General features: G+C 42.4%; 1 protein-coding gene and 2 pseudogenes across 1 annotated transcript; 2 read left to right on the top strand and 1 right to left on the bottom strand.

Moving 5' to 3' along the window:
- The window catches only part of LOC136547816 (uncharacterized), a 28,558-nt pseudogene extending 27,945 nt beyond the window's left edge, over positions 1-613 (top strand).
- A 1,729-nt stretch (positions 614-2,342) lies between these two features.
- Positions 2,343-6,146, bottom strand: LOC136501808 (uncharacterized; annotated as a pseudogene).
- A 153-nt stretch (positions 6,147-6,299) lies between these two features.
- LOC136547832 (uncharacterized) lies at positions 6,300-12,620 on the top strand. The gene is made up of 3 exons (XM_066539588.1): positions 6,300-6,722; positions 6,829-6,990; positions 12,311-12,620. Exons 1-2 carry the CDS (start codon positions 6,315-6,317, stop codon positions 6,961-6,963), a joined length of 543 nt encoding a protein of 180 aa, XP_066395685.1. The 5' UTR covers positions 6,300-6,314; the 3' UTR covers positions 6,964-6,990; positions 12,311-12,620.
- The last annotated feature ends 640 nt before the right edge of the window (positions 12,621-13,260 follow it).

The following is a 13,260-nucleotide window of genomic DNA, read 5'->3' as shown; positions in this document are numbered from 1 at the left end:
GTTAGTACCTATCTACCTGAAAATTGCAGCAGCATTACAATTAAATTGCAGACCTAAAAATGCTCTTATTTTAAATTTATATGTACACACTAAGAAGATAAATAGGCTTACTACATCCCGCCTGAATAAATTGGTCTATATTCAATTAAACTCCAAACTGATTAATAAGAAAGAAAAGATCAAGTCAAAGAAGATCGGTGATGTTCTCTTGTCTAATGATACAACTGAAGCTCAAGGTTTTCTGCATGAGAATAGAGATGATTGTGCATTAGTTGTCTATAGAGATGAGGAAGATGAGATGGGAGGTACAAGGATACCTTGGTCTGTTATTGGAGATGTAGTGGGAGTAGAAGAACAACTTGAGCTGCGTAGAAGTGCAAGAGTGAGACAACTTTATGAAGGAGAAGAATTGGACTCCGAAGAAGAACAATTTGATGAAGATGAGAATGATTATGTGGAACCCTATTGAAGAAGAAAGATGATATGGTAGTGAGGCCTTTTTATCATGTCATGATTTATCTTTTATCATGTATGTTTGAAACTTATGAACTGCTGGTGTGTGACTGTGTTTTTCTTCTTTTGTGAGAACTATGTGGTCTCTGAACAAGACCTTTATTTATGAATTGTGTTGTGCACTTGTACTGCTGTCATGTCCACTTGTCTGTGCTTTAAAATTTGTAATTACTAGCTGCTGATATGGTTTGTTCATGAATGAGAGATGACTGAAATTATTCAGATAAGTGTCAATTTGTTATTTTCTATTTTTTTGATGAACTGCTTGCTGTCTATTGAGTATTTACAAGCTGTCAATCCTTGCTGTAGGAACTAGGAATAAGCTATCTATTGATTATTGAGCCTAAGCCAGTAAGCCATTAAAATATGTCTACTGTCCTCTCTTTTATATACTGTATTCAGCTACTCTATGCTTCTATTTAACTAATTTAATAAGCATTTTCTGCTATATATATATAATATATGTTGTGTGCTAAATTGACAAAACGTCTAAAAAACGCCTTGTAACGTCTAGGCTAGCCTAGACGCTAGGCTATGGGTCAGCGTCTAGAAAGCGCCTAGCGCCTTGAACTTTGCTACAGACTCTTGCCGTTGTGTTAGCAATTGAACCGTTGCTGTTTATATATGTTCAGTCTGTTCGTTTATTGGTTTCAGTCAGGGCTTATCAGTCAGCCAACAGTGTTTTTCTCTCACAACAAACTAGCACTGGTTAGACTTATCAGCCCAGAAACCAACCAGCGAACAGGCCGGTTGTTGTTGGGTTGAGTGCAAGGAGACGACATCAGCGAGGGATGAGTGTGTACCTCTTTTTTTAGGTTTTTTTTATTCATACCATTATAATTTTTAAACTTTGGAGAAACACCATTATTATTCGCTTATTTTGAAACATATCATTACAATTCTTCGTTTTCCACAAAAATGCCACAGAATATGTACGGAGACAACTTACGTAGGTGTATACGAATACGTATACTTCGTTGAAGCCCCTCTCCTTAGCACTGACGCACGGGCCCACTTATCATCTTCTTCCTCCGCTTGCCATCTTCCATCGCTGGCGTGCAGCAGCAGCACGCGGCCGGGGAGCTCACTGAGCAGCAGCAGACGATGAAGTTTCTGGCGCCAAGCCTGAAGACAACGAGAAGCTGGTGACCAGGCGGGCCAGAATGCCAAATCCAAGAGTAACCGGCCCTGCGTGGCTGTAACGGGCCTGGCAGCCCATGTAAGTGCCTTAAGAGGGAGGTAGCCGAGGAAGGCAAACTCGACTTGGGCTGAAAAGCACCGCACGGCAGGGCCGGCGGCGGCGACGGCGGAGCTAGCTGCGGCTGAGCTCCGACGAACGCAAGTTCAAACTATCCAGACCACATAATACTATCTCGTGATTCCGGTCGGTAACAGGCGCATGTGGCCGGCGGAGCACGTGGCCGGCGCGGACCTCGCGGTCCTGTCAATGGCGAGCTGCTGCTGCTTCGGCGTGCTGCTGCTGCTGCCCTTGGCCCCGTCGATGGCAAGCTCGTGATTCCCAGCCGGCATGGAGCTCCCAGCCGGTGTGTTGCTGCTGCTCGCCATGGACAGCGGTGGATGTGGCTCAGCAAGGGAAAACGAGAAGAGGAATAAGAAGATGACAAGTGGAGCCTCTGCGTCGAGAGGGGCTACAATGAAATATACGTATACGTCTGCAGCAGTCATTCTCCATACGTATTATGTGACATTCTTGTGAAAAACGAAGAATTGTAATGGTATATTTCAAAATAGATGAATAGCAATGGTGTTTTTCCAAAGTTCAAAAAATTTAATGGTACAAATAAAAAAAAACCCTTTTTTTATGGTTGAGTCCTTAATCTTGAAGAATATTATCCGCTGGTGGCGGCTCCATCCAACAGTCTACCAAAACACCTGCATTTATATGTTAATCATCAAGTCTAATTTTGATGAATCTCCAATAAATAGATAATTTATTTGAACGTGGCTTGGAATAGTATGTTGTAAAGTTGAGTTAAAATTTACTTGTTTGGACTCATTATTTTTTTCTATATTTTTATTGCGTTGAAAATTTTGAAGCTCCTTAGCATCGCACGGACATATGCTAGTACAAGCATAAACAGCAACATAGTATTTACTTATTTGAGGCTGGATACTAGGTCCCTAAATCCTAATTACATTACGTAATACTCGAAGCAACTTACTCCCTCCGTCCAGAAAAAAAAAAACGTAATTATAGCGTGAGGCAGCAGCACGGTCTGCTTCATTTCTCCATTCCTCACGCACGTCTCACCGCCTCGAAACATCAGTGATTGGGGGAGTTTGATCTACCATCTGGTGCTGGACCTAAAAGCAAAACCATTCCTCCCCCGGGTCTGATCTCTCAACAGGTGGGGCCTCCTAGCAGCAGCTCGGCGGATTGGCCCGAAGAATCTACCAACCACATCAGGAGGTTGCTCGAAAGATTCCTCCCCAGGCAGAACAAGGAGCCCTTCATTGCGGAGCATGGAGGGTTCATGGTAGCATGTGATCCACAGTGAGTCAACAAGCTGCCTCGCTTCTCGTGCAGCATCCAAATCTTCAGGAGCCATCGTCCTTATGCTTTCCATACGTCCACGGAGAAGCCCTCGTAAACTGTCATGTTCTGCTAGTAGACTCCTATTTCCAAGTGTTGTGTCCCTTGCAAGCTCAAGCAAACCTCCTAATGCTGCCTCTCGAACACCAGAGTCATCGCTGGATGCCAAACGCATCATAAAGTGGGGGAAACCTAACTGTGCAAATACTGAACAATCTGAATGGCTTTCGCTGAGCAGATAGTGAGTCAGACTCAATGCTTTTCTGACACAAAAAAAAAAAACAGAAAAGACCAAAAACATCTCAGTCAAATAACGTGTTGGCAAGGCATTTGCCAAAAAAACGTCACCTCAGAATTTTGAATCAATTGTGTTACCTCTGAAACCTTGCACTTTCTGAATTCAATGCATCTCTTAGTCCTGTACAGTATATCCGTCGGCTAAACGAAATGCAGAAACTCCTGGTTTGTTGTTCCGTATCAGAGCTGAATATTTAATGAGGACATCATTAGACATGTCAATTTATAGGATATAATATATACTGTGGCCATCTAAAAATGTGGACAAAATACTTACAAGATAGTGCACCAAGAGCTTTTATCCGAGCAGTAAGGTCAGGATCTGATCTGAAATTGGATAAGAGAGGTTCAAAACCACTAGCTTCCATGACCAACTGCTGGCTGGTCGGATTGTTCTGAACCACTGTTGTTATCACATCAGCTGCTTTCGCTCGGATACGAGCATTAGAATTTCTGAGGTACTTGATAACTGGAACCAACCCACCAACAGAATGCAAATCTAGAGCACGACATAGAAATAACAAAATAAATCCTCCAAACAAACTGTGAGTATAAAAAAGGATAGTTTCACATAAAGAACATTTTAAATTAGACTTATGGCTATTATTGCTTCATTGTAAACAATTCATTCATCATTCAGTCAACTATTTTTATTCTAATGGATCAGCTCCCCTTGAAAAGTTGCACGGTAGCATATTGAAAGGGGAAGCTGAGAGTTCACCTGAATAGCAATGTTCTATTGCCAAAAACCACTATAGTTGCCTCCATCCATTTGTTTAGCACCTCAATAGAAACTACGAATGCCATTTCAAATCATCCAATGATGTGAATGTATTCAGTTTGACATCAAGAATGCATGCCTCCAAGTGCTACCATTGTCTCCTACATATGGAATTGTAGATTTCACTTAAAAATAAATAATTTGAGTTCATGTATGTATGAATGAAATATGTTCATAAACCTTAATGCAAGCAGCAATTACGAACTGACACTAGGAGAATTCTAATGGACACACACACATTACACATATCAGATAGCTCGGAGGACTTTTGACATATGATTTGTAATTGGGCAAAAGTATGGCCCCAATGAGCCATCCACATCAAGGCCCCTCAAGAATCCCACAAAGGTGGCACCATGTTGCATTGTATACCACAAATGGAGCCATATTGAGGTAAGGGTGGGGTTATACAAAGATTAGAACCATAAAACTAGAAGGTGATTGCAAATTGGGATATAAAACATGAGATTTTGTGAAATATACATGAAATGATAACATGACATGCGAAAAATTAAACATGAACCTGGGACATACCATTTGCCATGTCGATAGACTCAACATGCACCTGCAGCTCACTCAGCAAATCTGGAATTTTCAGAAGCATGAGATTAGTATCGACCAGGTATGAGAAATGGCAATTGAAACTAAATGCAATTAAGGCCCAGATTGTCAGCTTGAAGGCTGTTACAATCTGCAAGTTGAAACAAACACATTCTAGATTATAGCTAGACTGTAACAATTAACAATCTGGTTCCCCTTAACTTGCAGATTGTTACACTCAAACAGGGCCCAAAACATGCCTATGCCTATAACCATTAGATAGATGTCAGTTCTTCAAAGAATCAAGTAAGGCAAACACAAGTACAACAGAAAGCTGCACAGAAATATATCTCCACCAACCTAGAAAAGGGTGAAACAGGGAATAGCAGTGGTACTTGCTATCTAACTGCCACAGTATACAGAATATTCAAAGCTATAAAAAACAGAAATACATATAGGAAAAACTCCTTTCTTTTCTTTTCTTTTTTGGAAAGGGAGGATCATTTGCCTAATCGTTACTGTGAGCTTACTGAGCTCCAATTTTATGATTCGAAGTTTCATAAAGCGAGAAATGTCCCTATGTTCCTTGATGTGAAGTGGAAACTTTATATAAAGAGAATGCCTGCCCAATTCCTTGATGTGAAGTGTAAACTTTCTAAAGAAAAATTGCCTGCCCAATTCCACATCCATCGCCCCTTTTGGTTGCCGGGAGTCGAACCAGGGTCTATTGCTTGGAAGGCAATTATCCTTACCGTTGGAATACAAACGCGGTTGTTCATTAACATAAATTCATCATCTAAACTAAAATTCAACGCTGAAACTGAAAGCTCTAACCGTAAAAGCCAACACTAGCATGCGTGCTCAGCGAATTTAAGCAGGAGATGTGGGAAATGCATCTGGCAATCATGCAATGTAATTGACCCCATACCTTCGATGTCGTCGTGGGTGATGCCCTGCGCCTCCAGGACGGCGGGCGGGGTGCTCATGATCAGCGCAATCTCCCTCATCCGGCTCACCACGTCCACCATCATGTGCCGATCCACCGCCTCCGCCAGCCACCGCCCCTCCTCGCTGTTGATTTGCACCACCGAAAACCAACACGCGCTTCAGCCACCTCTAAAAAAAACAAACAGACACTCCGCCTTCGTTCCCACCAGCAATCCAACATCCCCTTACCTGACGGCGCGAGACGGCCCCGCCCCGTCGACGTAGGAGAGGCTCCATTTGAGCAACCCCGCCCAGCTCAGCCGATCGCCCGCCATCTGTCCTCCTCCCTCTATCCTTCCTGATCCGACGGCGCTTCCGGCCGGCGAAACCAAACCATCCTCTCTGCGGCTCCCAAAGCCGGTGATGGGTGTGTGTGTTCGTGCGTTCCTCTCCCTCGTGTGCGTTCGTTCGCGGCGACGCGAGATATTTCTGCTTCTGGATACAGGGATGATGAGTTTGATGACTCTCCTAGAGCTAAACGCTAAATGCCGTCACGTCAGGGGGCGGTGGTAGGAAGATTGGATAGGGACGGATCTCTCTGGAAATTACTCGGTTGTTCTGGCCCCCGAGCGGCAGCTCTGTGGGCCGGAACGGCCCATATTGTTCTGCACCGGCCACCGGGTTTAGCTTTATATTTTTCTGATGATACGGCCCAGGGCCTTTCTTTCCCTCTGTCTTCCGGCCGTTCGTTTCGACCGTTCATTTGCTTCGGCGAGCGCCGGGGAGGGGATAATGGCAGCAGTGAGCTCGGTCTCTGTTCTGCCCCTCGCACCGCTGAGGCCTCTTCCATTGAGGCGTGCTACTACTGCTAGTAATGTGTTGGAGGGAGGAGGGAGAAGGGCTTCGAGTCCCCTGCTCCTCGCGAGGTATGGGCTGCGGCGCGGACGCCCGGCTGCTGCTGCTGCGGCCGTGGCCGGCGAAGCGGAGTTGCCCCTCGAAGAGGCGGAGGCCGCGATGAGGGTGGCCGCCGACGACGACAGCATCACGGCCACGGTGGTGTCCGTGCTGCTCACGGTTGCGTTCGTCGGCCTCTCCCTCCTCACCCTCGGGGTGCGTGTGTGTTGCGACTTAGCGAGCCGTTGTGGCGTTGGATGGTCGATGCTGATCTCGCCAGGCCGTGTTTTTTGGCTGGCTCACGATTCTTTTTGCAATGCAGGTGATCTACCTGTTGGTGCAGGACTTCTTGCAGAAGAGGGAAAAGGAGAAGTTTGAGAAGGAGGAGGCTGAGAGGCAGAAAGAGGAGGCGAGGAAGAAGAGGGCTAAGTCCAGGCAGAAGAGAAGAAATTATTGATTTCGGGATGAACTGCCACCCCCCAATGTGAGCATTTCTTCTTTTTCACCCTATTTGTTGTAATAGCAATGATTTTGTATGTAGCGTTGCACCTTTGGGTTTCCTTCCTTTCTCACTTTAGGTTATGTATGTGGTGTATGTGATCAGTTCAGCTGAGGGGCGTGCTAAACCAAATTAGCTTACAACTAATTTGTTTTAGGAATGATCCATTTGTAAATGTGGGTATTTACACATCATTAAATCAAAATTAAATTGCACCACTCTTAAAATAATCAGGAGGGGAAGCAAGAACGAATGAAATTTGGAAAGATCTGTGTCTGAAGGACACTACTCTTTCTAAGAGTGAAAACAAGAATAAAGCCGCATTTTGTCCCATGTGAAAGACACGTAGAAGTTGTTGGGACCTATTTTTTTTTTAAAAATGGATCAACGCCTGTGTTCGTTGCATTGAATCAGGACATAACGGTTCAGTGTTACAGCATCCAAGACATCAGGATTATTTTATTTGTTTTAAAATAATTAAATATCCAGTACTTGTCCTACAACTACAAGTATCTAAGGAGTATCAGTGTTCGACAGTATTGGTATCTGATACGCAAGTGTTCACAAGTATCCATGCATCTTTGTCAAGAAGCACTCAGAGTTCACAAATCACCTAAGACATCAGGCAAAAGGTTCAGCAGAAGCCAGAGCAGCAGCTTCCAGAACTACATCAACCCACAAAGAGCAAGGCATAGCACAGCTTGGAGCATTCAGTCCACCAACTTCGCCGTTGTTGAGGTTGGCAGGCACCATTCCTCGAGAGAATTTGTTCCAGCCTGGTGACCAAGGCGTCCAGTTTGGCCTTCCAGAGCTTGTGCAGTTCGAAGTACTTCACCGAGCAAAGCAGCCATCCCCAGTTCTTAAACATGGCCCTGCTGGAGCGCTAGAGCTTTTGTAAACCTAGACAAACTCCATTCTGAAAACATAGATAGTTTCTTAGTTTCCAGAACCCCCAAAGAGTCAATGCTGTTAACATATTAAAGATCAGATCCTTCTTTTCACGGAGCCAATGTTTAGCTAGCAACATATATCTACCATCACTAGACTTGATGTGAGCTCTGCCGCACACATCCAGACCTATCTAGCAATAGCACAGATAAAGAACCAGTGTGAGATGGCTCAGTTTCAAAACAAAACAAACCGGTATCATCTTCAACTCTCCTTTCTTTTAGCTAGATTGTTTCTTGTAAGAAGCTTATTCCTAGACAAGAGCTAATGAAAAATATGGGCTCCAGATAGCAATTTCATTCTACAAATCGCAGGTGCATAAACTGGAGTCACACCCCTGAAATTGATGATCTTATATAAGGACTGAGAAGAGCAAAACCCTAAGGAATTTTCTTTTAAAAAAGAGACCCTAAGGAATCATACTACTAAACTACACCATCATCATCCCCGGTAACGACATTGGTAGATCAATTTGAATCATTTCTTCTCATTAGTGTTAACTTGGAGAAGGCTTATGATAAAATACCAAGGAATGTTATGTGGTGGGCTTTGGACAAACATAAAGTCCCAACGAAGTACGTCGGGCTCATTAAGGACATGTACAACAATGTTGTGACTAGAGTTCGAACAAGTGATGGAGACACGGATGATTTCCCGATTAGGATAGGACTACATCAAGGGTCAGCTTTGAGCCCTTATTTGTTTGCTTTAGTGATGGATGAGGTCACAAGGGACATACAAGGGGACATCCCTTGGTGTATGCTTTTCGCGGACGATGTAGTGCTAGTTGATGAAAGCCGGACAGGATTGAATCAGAAACTGGAGTTATGGCGGGAGACTTTGGAGTCCAAAGGTTTTAGACTTAGTAGAACTAAAACTGAGTATATGAGATGTGACTTCGGCACTACTACTCGGGAGGAGAAAGATGTTAGTTTGGAAGGTCAAGTAGTGCCTAGGATGGATACCTTTCGATATTTAGGATCAATGCTACAGAGGGACGGAGATATTGATGAAGATGTTAGCCATAGAATCAAAGCAGGGTGGATGAAGTGGCGGCAAGCGTCTGGTGTCCTATGTGACAAAAGGGTACCACAGAAGCTAAAAGGCAAGTTTTATAGGACGGCGATTAGACCTGCTATGTTGTATGGTGCAGAATGTTGGCCTACGAAAAGACGACATATTCAACAGCTAAGTGTCGCGGAAATGCGTATGTTGCGTTGGATTTGCGGGCATACAAGAAGGGATCGAGTTCGGAACGATGATATACGTGAGAGATTAGGGGTAGCGCCAATTGAAGAAAAGCTTGTCCAACACCGGTTGAGATGGTTTGGACATGTGCAACGGAGACCTCCAGATGCACCGGTGCGTAGTGGAATCCTAAGTCAGGATAGTAACGTGAAAAGAGGCAGAGGAAGACCGAAGTTGACTTGGGTAGAGGCAATAAAAGGAGACTTGAAAGGATGGAATATACCCAAAGACTTAGCCTTAGATAGGAATGCTTGGAAGACAGCTATTCACGTGCCTGAACCTTGATTGTTTCTGTTGGGTTTCAACTCTAGCCTACCCCAACTTGTTTGGGACTTAAAGGCTTTGTTGTTGTTGTTGTTGTTGTTGTCTTCTCATTAGTGTTGCAAATAGCGGGCTAAGACATTTAGTGGAGCCTTCGGAAATATGCTAAGCAAGCTATAGCGGCGCTAAGGCATTTAGCGTTTTCTCAAAAAACATGCATATTATTGCTTCGTGTTCGCTAACTTGCATGTCTCCGTTGCTGGCTGTCACATTCTCCCTTCATGGCAGTGCTGGAGTACTTGTACTTCCGTTTGGCAGTGTAGTTGCTGCACATCGGCGAAGGGGAAGGCTGCAGCCGCGACCTCCGCAGTCACCTCACGCAGCCAGCTCTTGCAATTACTCTCGGCCGTTCGTAGTTCACAGCCATAGTTGCCTCAACGCACACCAACACCGCGCCACCGCAAAAGGTTCAGAACTAGAGATGCTAGATTTTGTGAACATGCTTATACACCATGGTAGATAGGCTAGATTTGGGCCAGTGGAAATTTTGCTAGGTCTCATTTCTTGGTAGGTCGTCCGGCTGCACATTTAGCGCCGCTAAATTATGTCACCGCTAAAGCATTTAGCGCCACTAATGCCCGAAATAGCCCTCATAGCGAAATGACTTGAAGATTGAAAATATGCTCTAAGAGCTTACATAAGATGAAATATTCAAGCCATCTTTGATTGAATTGAAATGAAAGGATCATGGCGGGATCAAGTTATTTTGTCAACAATATTCCTTACATGTATCACTTTCTGTACAACCAAAACATATAAAGGCGAAAACCATCATTAACTTTAAGTTGTTATACCACTAAACCATATTGGATACTTCATAAGGTGGATAATAGTATTTGGCAAAACATAACTTTAATGAATTCTTTTGTGCCCAAACTTTTTGAACAACACATAATATACACCCCCCAGATAATATGCTAGCAAGGACATTGACTATAATGCTCACCCATTCAACGTACACAATACATGTCATCTTGCATGCTATCTTTATTAGCAGATTCACTTATATTATTTTGATTTGCTCATTAGACACTCTTTTCTTTGCCGTCTCTTTAGGCAAGTGTTCCAATCAGTGAGTTTGTACCTTTATATAGAAAAAAAAAACTTGTCACTCTTATGGGAAACAGTCTGTGGCGTTACCTCAAAACATGTCATGTAAATGCTCCCACTCTTTTATTAATTTCTATAATTAAGGCAATCTCACCTTATTCAATAATTGAATAAAATATACCAAATATAGGTTGTTTATTTAGGACAGCAACAGTCTCCAGTGTGACACTTTGACTTGGATTTTTTTTTTGTCAAAATATACAAATCTCAAATAGTGAAAATTATATTTTATGAAAAATATTTTACATGATGAATAACATCAACCATATGTTGTCAATATATACCACTTTTAATATACTGATGGTCCAAGTTAAAAAAAGTATTACCTGATTGAATCCTAAAATGACTTCATCTGGAATCGGATACATTAGTTACTAGTTAGAGCAGTTGGCACCTCCCTTTGTCAATGAACCATACTTCCTGTACGAGGTTGGCCATTGTCATGTTTATGTTCCTCATGTGAAATCCGACCATACAACTGATCCCTATGTTATCTATCTACCATATTTAGATGATACTGCATACAGTTGTCATGTTTATGTTCCTCGTGTGAAATCTGACCATATAACTGATCACCTATGTTATGTATCTACCATATTTAGATGATACTGCATACTTAAGTAAGTCTTGACTCCTCTATCCGCTGGAATTACTTTTATGCATATTATGTGTGCTGCCTATGCTAACAATGCTCTTCAGATACGTATCAGTCTTCAACATCTCCTTTTCTCAGGTTTTATGTCATTGTAAAGACTTGTTAGCTCCTTGCTTTTGTTAGCTCTGTTCAAATTACCCTGATTTCTTCTCATTTATTCAAGTTGTAAAAGTTATTGTACAACAGATGCTTCATAAATTCTATATCGCACTTGAATCACGTTGTGCTTCAATCTGAATCTAGCAGTAATAACATGTTTTGATCAGTGTTGAGTTTCTGGGGTGTTCATATATGGTGCCTTTCACACCAAAAGGTGCTAGCACTGTTACTGGTGTTGGGGTTAATGAAAAGTTTGCCACTTTGGATGAATTTGATATTATTAACATCAAATCTGCCTGAATTGTTGCGCCATATACGCTAATAACTTTGAAACTGAAGTCTTATATCTTATATTATATTTCTCTGTTGCTTGCATGTTGAAACTTGGGCTGGTTAGGCATTGACTTTTGGATAGGAACCTTGGAAACAGAAGCTACATCTACATCTAATATATTATATTTCTGTTTGCTATTCTTCTAGAAGGGCAAAATAACTTGATCGTTCCTTTGTGAATTGTGCCAAGTGAGCTGTGAGGCTATATAGAGAAGGTGGGAATGAACTGACTGCCTATTCCTGGACTATGGAAATTTGCAGCCTCGGCATAGCCTGGTGATTTGTTGTGGATATGTTGTGTAAACAACTATGGATGTTTGAGCTTTGCAGACTACTCTGGAATTTTTTAAAAGATAATCAGTGCGTTCGGCTGTACCAGTTCCTGCTTGTTTTAGCTTGTTTCAGCTTATTCTCTCTCACAGAATACTATTCAATCATCCAAAATAATCCAAAATCTACTGTTTCACTTACCAGCCGAACGCACTGATATCGATCTTCTTTTTTTCTAAAATGAAGGTGATATCATTTTTTCTGAATTGAACGTCAAGTCATCTACATATATCTGTGACCAATGCCCGGGTGTGATTGCAGTTGTTGGTGTTGAATTGCGTCATAGACTTGGAATTGCACAAGCCGTGGTTAGACCACAGGGGATCGGGAGGAAGCTTCTCGTCAACTTTCTTCGCAGACAAGGAGTGATCGTATCATGTCTGATTGAGCATGACAGCATATGCAGTTTCTTTGTTCGTTCTGTAGATCTGATCTATCGCTGACGTGGACTCGAGCACGTGTCAAACTCTACTGGCCCCTGGAATCTGGCTATTTTGTTCCTGTACATGTAGGCACATGTGAAGGTCAATTGGTTTGCGGTTTTTAAAATACAGCAATTGGTTTACGGTTTTTTGTTTAACCAGAAAATGCGCCGTATTATTAAGAAACAATTAATATGGTAACTTAAGGAGACCTTTTTGACCCTGTATTCGCCGATGAGCATCTACTAGTGGTTAGAAAGCGACTGAAAGTGAAGTTGTTGCAGCAACGGCGACCATTCGCAGAACCATCTATAGCAGCGAATATCCTTTCGTCCAGAAGCAAAAGTGGATGACTTTTGCCAATATATTTGAAGAGCCAGAAAGGAGTTTTTAAGACAAAATTGCCAAAAAGCGAAGAGTTAACTACTCGCTTCGCTTCCAATAGAAATGTAGATCACTTTTAGGATTATAGCTAGTTAAACTTCTGAAACTTTTTTTTAAAGAAAAACGTCTGAAACTTGGTCAACCATTATATAAAAAAATCACGTAGATTTTCAAAACATGATCGGTGTTGCCAAATTAACCATGAAAATACTTTCATAATTTATATAACTATATATATATTTAAAGTAGTTTATTACTTTACTTTTACAAGAGTTGCAAGCCGGACCGGAGTTGTATCTACCTATCTACCTACACTCCTAAAATACTCCTAAAACTGTATACCACCACACCTCTCACACAACACTGTACATTAACAGTTCTCCCACTAGAACCGTCCGATCCTTC

The sequence above is a fragment of the Miscanthus floridulus genome, chromosome 1, assembly GCF_019320115.1.
Source record: "Miscanthus floridulus cultivar M001 chromosome 1, ASM1932011v1, whole genome shotgun sequence".
NCBI lineage: Eukaryota > Viridiplantae > Streptophyta > Magnoliopsida > Poales > Poaceae > Miscanthus > Miscanthus floridulus.
This window is presented reverse-complemented; position numbering and strand designations above follow the sequence as displayed.